The following is a 16,064-nucleotide window of genomic DNA, read 5'->3' as shown; positions in this document are numbered from 1 at the left end:
AAAGAAATGATAAAATAATATTCGTGGAATGAAAAATTTGTAAGAACTTTTGGCATGGTTGGAAAGTATCAGAGTGGAAACCACGTTGCATGCTTTCGACTAAAAGGTGAACAAATGAATACATAACTGTTTGGCATGTTTACGCAGCTTTTGTAGACCAATTGCAGATTGTTACTCGGATTCATTTCACGTCACTAAGGAAGTTAGTACTGTAGTAAATTAGGGATGTGAACAATCCATATACTAAATAATCATGTACATACAGTATGTTATACCATATCGATAAAATATATGATTCAACATGCAACGTAAATCTTTTAAAAATTCAACATGCGTTCAAAGAGAAATAGAAAATACAAGTTCTTACAACATGATGACTATTTGGTATTGATGGAGACATCTCATGACCTATATAGTCAGGGGGATAAAACTCTACGAGCTTTAAGATTCTCTCTTACATCTAAAACATACAAACAGAACTATAACTAGTACAAGTTAACTACTACCCTACTAAACCGACCATGGTTAAGCGTAAACCAGAGCTAATCCCCTATTTCATACACACAAACAAGCGCTCTCAACCACTTCCTTCTTTGATTGATTGCTATTGACCAACAAGCATAAAGCTTCAACGAAATTTACCGGTTAGACTGCAAACCGACATGGCAAACACAACCGCCACAACTCCAGCTTTGAGTATCCCTCTGTATGAACTTCCCAAAGCTGCGACATTCTTGAATATGAGCTCAGTCCTGCTCTTTGATCTCATGAAACTTCCACATGTTGTGTCCTTGACCTGTACGCATTTTATCTAAGGTTAGAAACAGAAAGGCATTTGAAAGGTGGTTCTTATTTAAACCTCTTCTCACCTCTTTCTTGATACATTGGAGCTGAGGACTATCAGCTTCTGGTTTGGAACTGTTATGGTTAACCTGAAGACGCAGCCTTCTTGAGGCACTGCCCTGCATTACAAACTGTTCAGCACAAGGTGGGGCTTGTGCCCTTCTTGTCCTTATCTTGATTCCTGTTTCAGATGCATCGTTATTGATCTTGTTACTCGTGTTGACAAGACTCTGTGGCTCATATATAATCTGTTCTGGCATCGGTTGCGCTAGATGTTTCATCTCTGGTAACTCATAAGGAATCTGGAAAGTCGAATCCAAGAGGTCGAACATATATTGGTCGGGGTCGTTTGAACCGTACTGTGTCTGAATGTGAGCGCCATTCTGGTTTCTGAACGGTTCGTTTGATCCATAACCAAAACCACCGAAAGCGGATCCGAGCTCGGATTGCACCTGAGAGTGCAAGGGAGAGAACATGGCTTGATCCAGGGACTCGAACTCCAGATACGAGCTCCAATCGATATGGTCAAGCTGCCGATCAAAAAACAAAGTTAGTAACTTTACAAAGCATGTAATGAGAAAGACTTTACTTATTTCATCCTTACCTCAGTTGTTGTAACCTCAGGGGCAGATATATCACTTTGACACTCTCCCGAGACTACAAGAGAAGATTCCGCAACATCAGAATGCTTTGGTTCTTCTTTTGTAGGGAAAGCCAGAGACACTTCAGACAGCTCAACCTCAGACCTCATCTCGTCCACAACAGTTGGAGACGAGACAGCTGGTTCGACAACTCCACATTCCGGTGATGCTTCACTCACAACATCTTCCTTCTTAAACAACTTGCATACGACAAACGGGCTCTGCAACCAAAAATACAATCCATCAGACACTCGAAAGTAAAATGGTAATCTCCAAAACTGGTTTACCTGGCCAGGCTTGGTTCCATCGAGATCCTTCTCGGTGGCGCGATACTCATGCATAATCCAACAAGTTCGTGTCCCCTTAGGAGCACGTCCGGTGTAGAAGACTAGAGTCCTCTTAACACCTATGATCTTAACGCTCCCTGACTTGACCTTGCGGTCTTTCCCAGTGGCCTTCCAGTATCCAGCAACAGTGGCGCGATTCATCCTACTTCCACTTGGATACTTCCTGTCCAACGGACAGAAGAAGAGCCACTCCGAGTCCGTTGTCCTCACCACAGAAAGATCTGCATATCACAACATCATCACCACACTCTTTTAAGTTATCAACATTATCAACATCAAACACTTCATCATCATCATACTGTTAAGTTAGCATCACAATACTCTTTTAAGTTATCAACATCAAACACTTCATCATCACCATGCTCTTTAAGCTATCAACATCATCATCATCATAATCATACTCTTAAGTTATCAACATCAACCACTTCATCATCACCATAACTTATCAACATCAACACATCATCATCATCATCAAACTACTCAGTGATAAGCTAATACATACTAAAATTGAACGATTCCACAATCTAAGATACGGAAAAACTGATAATATTGTTCCAAATCATCTTTGATTATACATACTAAGAACATAGATGGTGAATCAGAGAGCTCAAAGTAATCACAGATCGATAGAAGAGATGGGAGAAGTGGAGTTGGATACCAGGTAGATCCCATGGCTCGTACTTGCAGATATCGACTTCACGGATGACTCTGACTTCGTCGTCACGGCCGTTGATCTTTTGACGGAGATAGTAACGGACTAACTCCTCGTCCGTCGGACTGAATCTGAATCCCACCGGTAGTGACTCCAGTGATAACACTTCCATAGTCTTTTAGTATATGAGGATTCGAGCTCGTTAGTAGTATCCAAAAAATCAGGATCGGAGATACGATTCAAAAGACAGATTCGAGAAACCCTAAGAATCGATGCGATTTTGGTAAAGTGATGAAGCAGAAGAAGAAGAGGTGACACGCTTTTGGTGAGAGAGAGAGAGAGAGAGAGAGAGAGCACCACTTTCCTAGAACCCCCCCACTTGACCACTTCCTTACGCTAAAGGAGAAATTTATTTAATTGACGGTTTTACCCCTGAAGCAGATATGTAAAATAATTAAGTTTCCCGAGGTGACGGGGGGTACTTTAGTAAAGTTAGTATTGTTATAATTCTACTGCTTTTGCAATTAGGTGAAACAGAGTAAGGAACTTCGCTCCTACTACTACTACTACTTTCTTCTTGTGCTTCTTGGCCTCAGCATAATTGCTTTAAAGGCAATCATGCACAAGATGAGTCATCATTATTCTCTAGAGATTCTGAAATCTATTCTTCATCAAAGGCCTTATATACATTACTTCGAATTGTCTGGAACTAGAGACTCGCAACTCTGTATGTGAAAAAAAAAAACTACTACTCTGGTTCACAAATCGCAATCATGAACTCATCTCTTGGGTTTTGTTTTCTTAGAAGCACAACTTCTAGCTTTCTTTGCTGGTTGCTGCTGCTGCTGCTTCTCTTTAGTTGGTCTTCCTCTCTTTTTCCCTACAACCACCTGCAAAAGTATTCCCACAAATATCATCATTTACTGTGTAACAGATGCATATCATTATGAGAATTTTTGAGTTTTGCCAAACGTACATTCTCGCTTTTTTCTTTAGCTTTTCCACTTCCTTTGGTTATCTCTGCTGTGTCTCCCCTTTGATCATCTGCAGGCTTTGAAGCAGTCTTTGCGTTCTTGTTACCTTCATCATCTGAATCGAATAAAAATCCCTCCAGAGTTCCTAAATTGGTAAAAAAACCAGTTTACCAAAATCCACAGTACTGCTATAAGAAGACAATAATATCAATTCCACTCTAGAAAAAAAGTATAGAAAATGAGCTTACCTTCCACCATCGTTTCTGCTTCATAAACGTTAGATACTCGTGTTAGCTGTACGAAGTCATTCATAATAGCTTCAATCTGACAAGGGAAACATATAATCCAATAAAGTTTATTACTCCATTCTATGTTTTAGTTTTCCATATGTTTCAAGTCAAGATTCATGAGCAGGAGTAATATATATACAGCTTAGGAGAGGCTATTACCAACCTTTGCCTCTGACTGACCTACGTTAACCTGAAATTGCAAGATCTCTGGTGTGAGTACTTGTATAATACAAGTTACCTTAAAATTTGAAATAGGTATAAAGTCAGAAAAAAAACGTACTACGCAAAATGTTCTGGATGGGACAATTGTTGATTTATATATGGTTCCTGAAACATGAAATGATAAACTGGTTCTGTTACATGCTACATAATCAGTTCTGTTCTGTTTGGCTCAACAGGCATAGCTAACTACCCATTTTGAAAGTTCAATAGGAAAAAATGAAAACGAGAAGCATAAAGAGTGAAGCCAGCGATATTGAGGGAGGGGGAGGAGACATGCCTTTCAAGTCGAAGAACATGTCCTCGGTTGTGTCTGAAACAACGACGCGTCCAACAGCCCCCATGTCTCCGCTCAGATCTATTGAGTCCCCTTCACACTCAACGAGTACCTGTGATATAGTTCACCGCTTTTGTTAACAACTGCGCTCTGTCTACAAGAAAACTCTAAATGGGAGGAATTTCATTGTTTGACAATGGGATTACCTTTGTACGATTCACCTTCTCAGAAAGTACCAAAGGCAATCTTGAACTTGAGCCCTGGAATTTGTAAATCTGGTCATAAGGAAAAAAACCAGAGAAGAAACAATAATACTGATCCTACTACCACAAGGTACTTACAGAAGAAGAAGGCTTGGTGTTCTTATCCGTTGTCACTTCCTCGGCTACTATGGAATCTGTATCTTTATCTGAATAGTAGAGGAACCGTTACATCACGTCCGAAGAATATTAAATTCACAAACCTTTGGTACGATTTATTCATACCTTCACTTATTTCTTGTGCAATGTTTTCTTGCTTGAGTATCTGGCGGCCACTATTTGGCTTTTTCTTAGGAGATTTTTTCTTTGGAGCCTTCTTAACCGCAGGTTCTTCCTCTTGTTCTAGAATAACAAGATCCTCATCCTTCTCATCCTCTTCAGTTGAGATAATTACTTGCTCCCTTATCGGATCACTGGAGGGTGGTTCAGAATCAGATGAGACAAGCCATACAGAATCATCTCCTCCCTGATAAAAGAACAAAACAAGATAAACACTAACCTGTCAACTCCACCGTTGGTTAGTTATAAACACTCCATAGAGTTCCACACATATAAAAAAAAGACTAGAATACTAAGACGGGCTATAGAGCAGGCGAAAGACTGCCACCTAATAATATCCAACATGGCTCACGCAGCTGGGAAGCTTCTCTAGATGAGGGTTTATAACTAACCAACATACTTGATACTACAATTTATTCATGCAAACAAGAAAGACATGAAACACACTAACTAACCAACTAAGGCAAGAAGACGCAACAAAAAAAAGTACAAACGAGTACAACAGAGACGGGGTTCAAACAAATGTTTCTTACTTGCTTGGTAGAGCCTTCTACACTGACTTTGATTCCCTTCTGTTTCTCTGCAAATTGTTCCCCAGTCAAAAAAAAAAAAAAAGCCTTTAAGAGCTCAACAGTTTTGATAATAGTGTTTTCCTTTAAAAAATCTCAGACATCATCTGAAAACAAATCTACAATACCTTCAAGTTTGAGAGTAGCATCAGCTTTCTTCTTTCTAGAGAACACCTGGTGAACACTCACTTGATCTGTCACCAACTTCGTTTCAGAGTCCAGAGCCGTGGTGGCTTCAGAGTCATCAGTCAAAGGAAGAGACGAAATGGTTTCAGATTCCTTATAAGGACTATCATCTGGAGCAGACTCAGACGACGAAGATAGTGATAACAATGAAGTGGTGGTGGGTGTCTGCACAGTGCACACACACACAAAAAAAAAAAAACTTCCACGTTTCAAATGTGTATTCATTAACGAAATCAAATTGAATCAAAAAAAGGAAACCTGGAAAGAACGAAGCCAATCGGGAGATCCCTCTCTGGAGCTGCTGCTGCTGCTACTCATATTTTCACTTCCTCAGAGCTCAAAAACAACAATCCAAAGCTTCTTCCAACTTCAATCTCCACTCAAATTACAGCACATTAATCAAAACCCTAAAAGAGACCTTTTTTTACAAAACCAAAACCATAGATTCGGATGAAAATCGAAGCTCAACTCACCTAACGAAGAAGTCGAAATTGAGCAATTTAACTAGCGAATTATACGGAACGTTAAAATCTTCGGAGATGAGATCCAGAAAAAAGGAATCTCGACGGCGACTGGGAGAAGAGAGCGAGCGAAAGCTTCCTACGCCAGGCGAGATTGTGAAAGAAAGACGCGGGAAGATTGGCCCACTAACCGCTTGTTCCGGTTCCCGGATGTTCGCCTGCAAGGTGAAAGCCCAATTAGATCTATGCCCCATGAACATGAAGCCCAACTATCAATAAAGATTCCAGAGTGTTTGGTTGCAAGTGCAGCTGAATCTAAAAATCCGAACCGATCCAAACTCGACAGAAACAAGGAGTAGCTTTGAGGAAAAGTAGTTTATGAATAATAAGATGTATATATAATAAAAACAGTAGCATTTGATGTAAAATAATTTTGATTGAATAAATTTTACATTCGTTCAGAAAAAAAAAAATTAAATAGATCTTGTTTATAGTATTTTGGGTTATAAATTTTAACCGAATTGAATTCGAATCCAAATGTATATCTGAAAAATCTAAGAAATTCAAATCCCAAAAAATTATACCAAACCCGACCTTATTCCCGAATATGTATTCAAAATATATAAAATATTATTAAATATCTAAAAATAATTATTTATTATATGAATAATTAGATCAAATACTTAATTTAATATATATTTTTATATTTGGTTAATATTATTATTTTTATATTTTTGACACTTACAATTCAATTATGAATAATTTTAGTTATGAAGGTTAAATCATTGTTGTTTTATTTTAAAAATTAAATAATGTTTCTTATACTTATAGAGTTCGTAGTTGTTAATTTTAATTTGGTTGATTCTCGTTTGATGTTGTCACGTATGATTCAAGGAAGAATCTCGTATAGTCCATAGAAAGTTTCCCAAAATTATTTTGAAGGACAACAATATATTTTGAGAGAAAATCAGATAGATAATAAAACATTTGATATAAACTGAACTTAATCAAAATAAAAATCAATAATTTTGCCAATTATTATCCAAAACCAAACTATTTTGAGTTCAACTAAAGCTTGGACATGTAACTAAATCCGAACCGGGATCCGATCCAAAATTTTATAATATCTGAATGAAGACTGAAATTCATGAATCCAAATGATCGAAACCTGAATCAATTGAACCAAAACTGATTGAATTGCCCAGTCCTAAACCCAAGCAAGGCATAAAGGGACATAAACAGAGATCCTAACATAGTTGTAATATCATCTTAGACTATCTACAATGGATCAGTATCTAGTCTAGTCTAAAAAGCATAATAAAAACGAATTTGCCAGTTTTAACTTTGGCCTGAAAACTCACATGCAAAAAAAAAAACCACTTTTGAAATGATAATATATGTTATTGGCAGATGTTGCTACCAAGAAGAAACTTTGGTTCACCGCTTTGTTATTCATTCAAACAATAGCTCCGGTGATACCAAACACACGCTGTTATAGAAGATAACAAAGGAAACACTCGTTTCAACAACTTAGATGATAACATTACAGAAGTGGTATCTCAAACTAGCCACCCTTAGACTGGTTCACTCGCACTGCATTAATATAGTATTTCCATAAAATCTTCAAAGATGGATCTGATTGATGAACAGAGAAGTGATATACTCCTTAAATCTTTCTTTTGGAGTGGTGTATTCATCACTTCCATTGTAAGTGATATTGACGGTGCGATCCAAATCGATGGCGGCCTTCCATACCTTGCGTGGTACAGTGGTGTTGTTCAGGAACTCCTCGTTCAGTATCAGCCTCGGTAACAATTTTCCAGAGCTCTTTAATGGCTTCCTTTTCAGTGACGCCATATTGCTTCATATAACAGTTTACCCCATTGGCGACATATCCTCTATTCATGTCATCCTAATCAAGTCACGTGTAAAATTGGTAGTATATTAGGAATGATACATCAATCACAGATGATATATAATAAATGTTTTAAGTTCGTGAATGACTTACTTATATATCAATTCTATTAAAATATAAATCACAACTTCTATTATTATTATTTTTAAATGGATATTTCCCTAGAAATCATTTCATTTATTTCTGATTAATATTTTGGCATTATTAAGATTTAAAATCTTATATAATCAATACATATAATAACTTTATAAAACTGTCATAATTTTTTTTAGTTATAAAAATTATGTTGCCAAAATAATCTAACAAAACCTTAATAAAAATTTTAAATGTTGTGAAACTAAGTGGGAAACGTGTTTCTTCTATTATTAATTTCGACCAGGAGTTTTACATATATATATATACATCAGGTCGTGTTTATCCTAAGTGGATAAGTACAACAGTCGATAAACATTATCTCTTGCGGTTGGTACGGTCCTGGTCGGTTCGGCTATGTCGATCACAATCTGGTACATAACACTGCCCCTTGATCGACACATCCAGTATTGGTTCGTTGCATGCTTAATGTTGCCTCATTAAAATCTCTCCTGGAAAACCCCAAAACCAATATGGCACAATGGGAAATCATGGACAGGAAAAAGAGTACAACACATGAACTCCCTCTGATGAATGCATCACTGTAGATCTTTGGTCGATGCATTCCTATCTGGTCGATGAGCTTCTTGTAATATTTTGTAATTTCTTCGGCCTTCTGGAACTTCATTTGGACATGGTCAAGACGTGCTCCTTTGATGCTGACCACTCGATAATGTCTTCATGTTCTGGTCGGATGGATGATGCTCAATCAGTACTCGGATAGTACTCGACCAGTACTTGGATATACCTCTATCCTACGATTAAATCTTTCTTGAAGGTCGTCTCATGTCCCACGGTTCTTCTAGTCTCATGGCTTTGCCATATCGTGGACACTTTCATTTTATTATTGACTCAGACATTCTTCTGGTCACTATCTCTGGATGATGTCTCATGACTTCTTTCATTTTGTCGTAGACAATGCTATGTTTTCGAAAACATACATGTTAAGTCATAGACCTTGTCATCACACGCCAATATACTCATATATGGCTAAGGTTTCTAGTCCCATCATATTCTGTCCAAAATCAATTGATAACTTGTATCATTGAAATCATTGAACCATTGAACCTCTCTTTAGGTTGGTTTGATATAAACATAAACACAAGGAATTATAATATCCTCTATAAAGATCTATGGACTGATTGTACTAAGTATTTTCTTAGTCTATCATTTGCAGCTGCCTTGTTTCAGTCCATGAATAGTTTAGGAACAAAACTATTCTGTGAGAATTTTTTTTCTCATCTTTTTGATATTCTTATCATTTCTTTATCCAGTGATCAACATGCTGCTTACTACATTTCTTTCTTACTTATATCCAGACATTTATCATTTTCGAATTTATAATAGCATCCACCACATAGGAGTATATCTCCTTATAATCTGTTCCTTAGTCTTTGTGTGTATTCTTGTGTAATCAAGCCATTCTTTGAATGCTATAAATAGGAATATGAACACCTTAGTCCATGTCTCACGATTTCTTCTTCTTTCCCACACATGACCTATTTTCACTGGTTTTATCTTATCAGATGGTGTTTCTATATATGGCCAATACACCCATCTCTTTTATAGATTCTTTGAATCTTTCTTTTAAACCCCCACGGTTTCAACCTTTTAATCTATGAATGCATTCTTGTATTCACGTGGGTTCTGATCCTCGCTTATATATTTTAAACTCAAGTGCTATTTTCTTATGCATCTTTATATTTTATGTGTGTATGTGTCGACACTCTATTATATGTATGGTTCCATTGTATTCCAGACATGAACTAATCGATTAGAAATTTCATTGTTACTAAGAACCTTCATTACCTTGTAGTTTGGCGTCCCAAACTACATGGTCTGGTTCCTTAGATGTTTAGCTGCGCAGCCTTATCTCAATGTCTGGTATGGTTTCCCTTATGACCTCGGATATGTCATTTCTATGCACCTTTCTTTTCATTTCCGAAGTTCCTTATCTTATGGAACATATTGGTCTATCTTTAGACTCTATAGCAACTTGATTATGTCTCTTCTAGGACATTAATTTCGTGGTGCTTAAGCTGGTATGACTTAGTCATTCTTTTTCTTTTCTTTTCGGGTCTAATCTGTCTGGCATTCTTTTAGCTAGCTTTGTATGATCTTTCTTTGGACGTCTTAAATCATATTCTCTGGTCCGAAGATCTTGCCAAGACAAGGATGGTTAATACCATTCCATTTCTTTATACTTGTACCAGCTTATTTCTTTCTCCCCCTGATGTTGGATAATCGGATTTAATCATGCAATCCGTAAACCTGGCCTTAATCTGATCACCCATATTTGGCTCAAGGTTTCTTATAAAATCGTGGGAGAAAGCATTCTCATATCCAACATATATTCCCAATCTTATCTCATCTTTTTATGAGGTTCCATCCTAGACGGCACATATTATTGTGGTGGTCTATACATAATCTCTTATGATGGTCTATGTCTGGATCATGACCCTTTATCATTCTTAGATGGGAATATCTATGCTCACTTTATATGGCCTGATGCATATTTTTATTACATGTAAATCCATGTGTTCCCAAGCATTAGCTAGTGATCTTTGTATCACAAAGAATTCGACCAAGTTCTATCATGGTCATAGACCATGTCACTCGGATTTTTAGTGTTGTTCATGGACCACGGGAGTGTCATTTCTCCCCCTCATGAACATGCTATAAATCTTTTAGATGCTTGGAACATTATAGCTTATTGAGTTTCCCTTGTGTACATGTTACACAACGTGAGATTCTATGGGATAACTCTTTTGTGCCTTTTTCGATATCAATCTTTGCATCAATTTTAAAGACCTGGATGGCTAGTCCAGTCATGCCATAAAGTGTATAAAATTTTCGTCAACCTATCTGGTTACCTAGGCCTTTTGCCTTTATCATACTGATCTTTTAGCATAGTTTAGATCAGTTGGGAGTACAGTCTCGACCATTTTTATGCCTTGGGCGATTTTTACTTTCTTTATAATCTTAAGGAATTTATATTTCTTTTGCCCATTGGTTCAATGTGGAAACCAGTCATTTAAAAAATTTATAACTCAAATGCGTCTTTTATTTGGGTGAATAATTCATGCCCTCTTTAGGCAATGCCTTTGGTCGGATAATTTTAATTACTATACTCTTTTTTTTTTAATTTCATTTGTCATTTATCATTCAAGAAATCATCAAGCAAGTCAAATATGAAATATAAAACTAAAACAACTCTTATTATATAAAAAAATGTAAATGACAAACAAATCAGAACATAAAATCAGAATGTCGAAATCTCATTCTTAGGCAATGTATAAGCCGGCCACTCCTTTTATTATTCTGGACGTGGCTTCTTTGGATTCACCCTTATTCTCTCCAGCCTTATTGGCTTCAGGAAGTCTCATCTCACTGGTTTTCTTTAGTATCTCATTATTCTTCTCAGCTTGTAATAGATACAGATCAAATTCGTATAAGTGGTGAAACATTTTTTTTGTAGGTATATTGTAACAATAGATCCTTAGATCAGCTGCGAGGAATGTCTTTTCCAGTAAATCTTCCTCTGTTACCTCTTCACCACATAGTTCCAATTTAGAAACGATTTTGATTAGAGCTGAGTTATATTCATCTACGGACTTAAAGTCCCGAAATCTGAGATTTATCCACTCATGCCTAGCTTTGGTAATAACACTATTGTGTATCTGGATTTTAACTATGTCCAAAGGTCTAGAGGGTTCACAATATTTAGATACTGATCTCTGAGATCCTCAGTGAGATGTTGGCGAATAATTGTTAATGCCCCATATTTTCATTTTCAGTTGCATATTCGCCTTTGATGATACATCTGTCAAGTCTCTTATCTTCAGGACAATTGCAGTGTTCATGGCCATTTTAAATAATTATCTCCAGAGAGATTAAGGGTTGGATAATCCAAATTTGACATCTGAAAATATAGATTTTAGAGTCTTATTATTTGACTTATAATCGGATTCAAACAATGCATTTTGGTTTCTTTCAACCTTTTATTTATGCAATGTGATTTGGTTTCTTTCAACCTCTAAATTATAATCTAATCCGATTTATTTTAGTTAATATAGCAATGCAGCTTTGGTTTCTTTCAACCTTTAAATTTATGCAATGCAATCCGATTTTTCTTTCAATCTAGCAATCTGATTTTCTCATATGATCAATCAATTAAAAAAATATTTTATGATGCAACCTTAGCAATCATTGTCTACATGATCAAGATGAAAAAAAATAAATAAATCAGATCAAATAATTGATTCTAGATGATTTAAAATATTATCGGATTCTAGAGAGAGAAAATAGGGTTTAGGGTTTCGAAAGTATATGGTTTCATTTTAATAATTATTTTCGAAACCATTATATGACTTAAAAAAAATCAGATCAATCTTAACAATTATAGCATTTTTCTAATCTTCCAAAAGAAAAATGAAAAGTTTCCAGCAACTTATAAAAGACAATTTCTCAAAAACAGAAGTTTTTAGAAAAGTTAATTTTGCATTCTATCAAACTGGAAAATGTTCAATTATGGTTTTAAACTAGTTTTACCAATCTTCCATTATTCTAAAACTAATATGGAAGTTTTCAGAAACCATAAAAAAATTAATTTTCACAAACCGGAAAGTTTTGAAAAAGTAAAATTTGCAACTTTGCAATCTGGAAAAGTCCGAAATTTTTCAAGCAATCTCCAATGATTCAACCAAAATCAGAATGAGATCCTAACAATCGTTTCTAGGTGATTCAAATAATTCAAACAATCGCACACTTTTTTATGCAGTTTTTCGGTATGAAAAATTTACACTATGACTATGTGATTAAAAACGAATCTGAAGAAACTACTTATATGGTTTCTTAGTTAGGATTTATCATGGGTTTTGGTGAATTTTAATTAATTCTTCGGAATTTATTTGAAGGGGTTAATTTCTGACCAGAAACCGAAAAATCGTTTTCCACATAGTTTCAGACCAATGGGTTGGATTCTGATGATGGAAAACTAATTTTGGGGATTTTAGGAGATTATCATGAATTTTAATTAATTTTAGACCATAATACATAATAGGTCATATTTAGGGTTTTAGTTACTTTATAGATCAATAGATCAAGTTGTGAGATTCAAAACCATTAGGGTTTCGAGTTTAATTGTTAGAAACAATCTCTGTTGGATTTGAAAGCTCCAACTTACTCAAAGGATTTTGGGATCTATTATCTTAGGGTTGGGGTTTTGCAAATTTTAATAGTCTTAAACCTTTATCAATACAACCAAATTCAGTATGGATTCTCTTTTAGATTTCAGAATTTTAATTACCTAAACTTTGATGTTTGTAGAACCGGACCACCGAGAGCAGGAACGATCAGATCGCGAATTGGTTGAATGGAATTTATGAATCAAGGGTTTGATCTTGGTTAGACCTTAAACACTCAAACACAAGTTAAATAATGATCAAACACAAATTGTAAAACAAAAGAGGAGATTTAGAGTTTTAGGGTTTTTAGGGTTTCTGGCGGCGTTTATTGAAATAGAGCGTGAAAGCGCGTCTAAGATCGGATCGACACAAAGTTATGGTGATCTGTTCGTCTCGTCAAGAGCTTCAATTTGATATATTACTCGTTTTCTGGTTCTTTCAGGATTGAAGAGATTGCGCCAAAATTAGGGTTTTTTAGGGTTATTGGCGGCGCGTATTGAAACAGAGCGTGAGGGAGCGTCCGAGATCGGATTGACACGAGGTTTACGGCGTTGGATTCGTTTCGTCGAGAGCTTCGATTTGATATGTGGCTCGTTGTCTGGATACTTACGGTTGGAGAGATAGAGCGATTTTAAGATGCGCCATTTTTAGGATTTTTTGGTGGTTTTGGGTAGTTCGGGTTTTTTGAAGAACGTATCGTGCTGATAACATGTTGTGAAACTAAGTGGGAAATGTGTTTCTTCTATTATTAATCTCGACTAGGGGTTTTACATGTATATATATATATATATATCAGGTCGTGTTTATCCTAAGTGGATAAGTACAACAGTTGATAAGCATTATCTCTTGCGGTCGGTACGGTCCTGGTCGGTCCAGTTATATCGATCACAATCTGGTACATAACATTAAATACATAGTAGAACCATTATTATTAGCACATTAAATTAGATTTGTAGTAGATATCAACCAATTATATCTATAATATTAATATTAAAAAAAATATAGAATTTTGACAAAATAATTCTATTAATTAATTTAGTTCCTAAAGATCAGTAACAAACAGCAAAATTACAATTTCCTAGTTAACAAGATACTCCCTCTGTTTTTAAATAATACATGTTTTGAGATTTTCACACTTATTAGTGCTAAGTTTTTTGTTATTTTATATTCTTATATTTCTAAACTAATAAAATTTCAAGAAATGCAATTAATGTTTTTGAGATTCACAATTATTCATAATTTAATTGACAAAAATTACATTGAAAATATGAAAAATACATCTTTTTGAAACAAAAAAAAATTCCTAAACATACATCTTTAAAAACAGAAGGAGTATATATTAACAAAATAAATTCCTATGTGTAACTATTTTCTAAATGTTATTAAATCAAATCTTTTTTATAATTTGACTATAGAATAGTAAAATACAAATAAAATACATAAACTATTGAGTACAATTATAATTCCTATAAATAAAACTTTGTATGAAAAAATATATTTTTGGCTGTGAAAGCTAAGGCCAAAATCTACTACTATCTATTAAATTCTGAGTGATTTATGACATTAGATCAGGATCATATAAGAAAGGATTCATGTCTTTGTACCTTGAAGCCGGCCATGTCGTTCATTAAACGGGCTTTTATGGCAAATGATCGAAAGAATTTTGGTCTTGTTTTGAGCCACTCATAAGCTTCATGAGTAGGAATGGTCTGTTCCATACACATAAAAACAGCTGCCATACTTGAATATACAGCAATCTCAACCTCACCAATCTCCATGTACTCCTCAAAGGTAGGCACATGACCCGTCTGTGCCCATTTCGCATGGTTTAGATTTGAAGCCGCAAGTGTCTTAAACTGCAACCAAATTGTTTTTACAAAAAGAAAAACAAAGTTACAACATGCTATAAAACAAGTTACTAAGAGGAGATTGGTTGGTTACCTCTTCTATTGTAGCTTTCACGCTGTAAGACTCAAATTCCCTTTCAAATTCTTTGAAGGTTTCTAATATAAATTTAAGTACGAATTTTCAAATAATCTGGTTGTTTGTCCGTGACATCATCAAGAACCCATCTGTCATGAAATATTGATTCAAGCAATCGATTATGGCATATATAGATGAAAACTGACACATACAATTTTTGCTAACAGTTTTTTTATTATATTTGTACCTTTCCAAGCTGTGGCAAGGCTCTCAGCGTCAGGAATAGATGCATATCTATCGCACGTATCATCAGCAAGTGTTACAACAGCATAGAACTTAGTCAACATAATTCTCGCACGTGAGGACTGTGGCTCAATGTAGTACCCTGGTGTATAGAGATACATTTCCACGAGTCTGTCTCTGAAGTACGGTGGCAAGTTGGATGCAAAGTCTAGGTCCTTGTACCACCTTGCATTCAAAAAAATTAGAATGACATCTTTCATGCATGATTAAAATACTATAATGACTGAGGAGGTGTATACTTTGTAAGGATTTTGATTTCTTGAAGGTATTGGAGCTGTAGGAACTTCAAATTGATTCTTGATAACTTGAGTAGCATCTCGTCGTGGTCATCTTCTTGTTCGTAGAATTGGATAAACTCCAGTGCTACTAAAATCTCTAAGTTCCGGTGCTGGGATATATCTAGAGTACTTTGAATATGCCTTGAGATATGAGACGGGAGACTCCCACGTGCAACTAAAGACTCCAAGTGGTTTGAGGTAAAGCTCAATGCTTCGTCGAGAATGTAATCTGTTGTTGTCCTCAAGTGTGCGGCTTCATACAAACTAATCATACCTTTCACAGTGCTAACAAGGGAAGCCTTGAACTTGCCATTGTTCCCTTGAAATCT

At 35.7% G+C, this 16,064-nt stretch overlaps 2 protein-coding genes and 1 pseudogene across 4 annotated transcripts; all 3 read right to left on the bottom strand.

Moving 5' to 3' along the window:
- Positions 1-292: 292 nt before the first annotated feature.
- LOC130502357 (NAC domain-containing protein 91-like) lies at positions 293-2,844 on the bottom strand. The gene is made up of 5 exons (XM_056997142.1): positions 2,490-2,844; positions 1,772-2,052; positions 1,448-1,705; positions 870-1,373; positions 293-796 (listed from the first exon to the last, which is right to left on the bottom strand). Exons 1-5 carry the CDS (start codon positions 2,653-2,655, stop codon positions 629-631), a joined length of 1,377 nt encoding a protein of 458 aa, XP_056853122.1. The 5' UTR covers positions 2,656-2,844; the 3' UTR covers positions 293-628.
- Positions 2,845-3,135: 291 nt separating this feature from the next.
- Positions 3,136-6,188, bottom strand: LOC130502358 (DNA-binding protein BIN4-like). 3 transcript variants are annotated; one of them, XM_056997145.1, is made up of 13 exons: positions 6,011-6,183; positions 5,796-5,911; positions 5,480-5,702; positions 5,316-5,362; positions 4,729-4,969; positions 4,585-4,652; positions 4,450-4,503; positions 4,247-4,355; positions 4,028-4,074; positions 3,911-3,937; positions 3,706-3,781; positions 3,460-3,602; positions 3,136-3,373 (listed from the first exon to the last, which is right to left on the bottom strand). In XM_056997145.1, the coding sequence occupies exons 2-13, from the start codon at positions 5,853-5,855 to the stop codon at positions 3,263-3,265; spliced, it is 1,206 nt and encodes a 401-aa protein (XP_056853125.1). In that variant the 5' UTR covers positions 5,856-5,911; positions 6,011-6,183; the 3' UTR covers positions 3,136-3,262. The 3 variants fall into 3 exon arrangements, with proteins under 3 accessions (XP_056853125.1, XP_056853123.1, XP_056853124.1); XM_056997143.1 differs by having other exon boundaries at positions 3,911-4,074; positions 6,011-6,188; XM_056997144.1 differs by having other exon boundaries at positions 3,911-4,074; positions 5,796-5,904; positions 6,011-6,188.
- Positions 6,189-7,471: 1,283 nt separating this feature from the next.
- LOC130502354 (putative terpenoid synthase 7) lies at positions 7,472-16,007 on the bottom strand (annotated as a pseudogene).
- Between the last annotated feature and the right edge of the window lie 57 nt (positions 16,008-16,064).

The sequence above is a fragment of the Raphanus sativus genome, unplaced genomic scaffold (genome assembly GCF_000801105.2).
Source record: "Raphanus sativus cultivar WK10039 unplaced genomic scaffold, ASM80110v3 Scaffold0517, whole genome shotgun sequence".
Taxonomy (NCBI): Eukaryota; Viridiplantae; Streptophyta; class Magnoliopsida; order Brassicales; family Brassicaceae; genus Raphanus; species Raphanus sativus.
The sequence above is the reverse complement of the archived record's forward strand: the minus strand, read 5'-3'. Positions and strand labels throughout refer to the sequence as shown.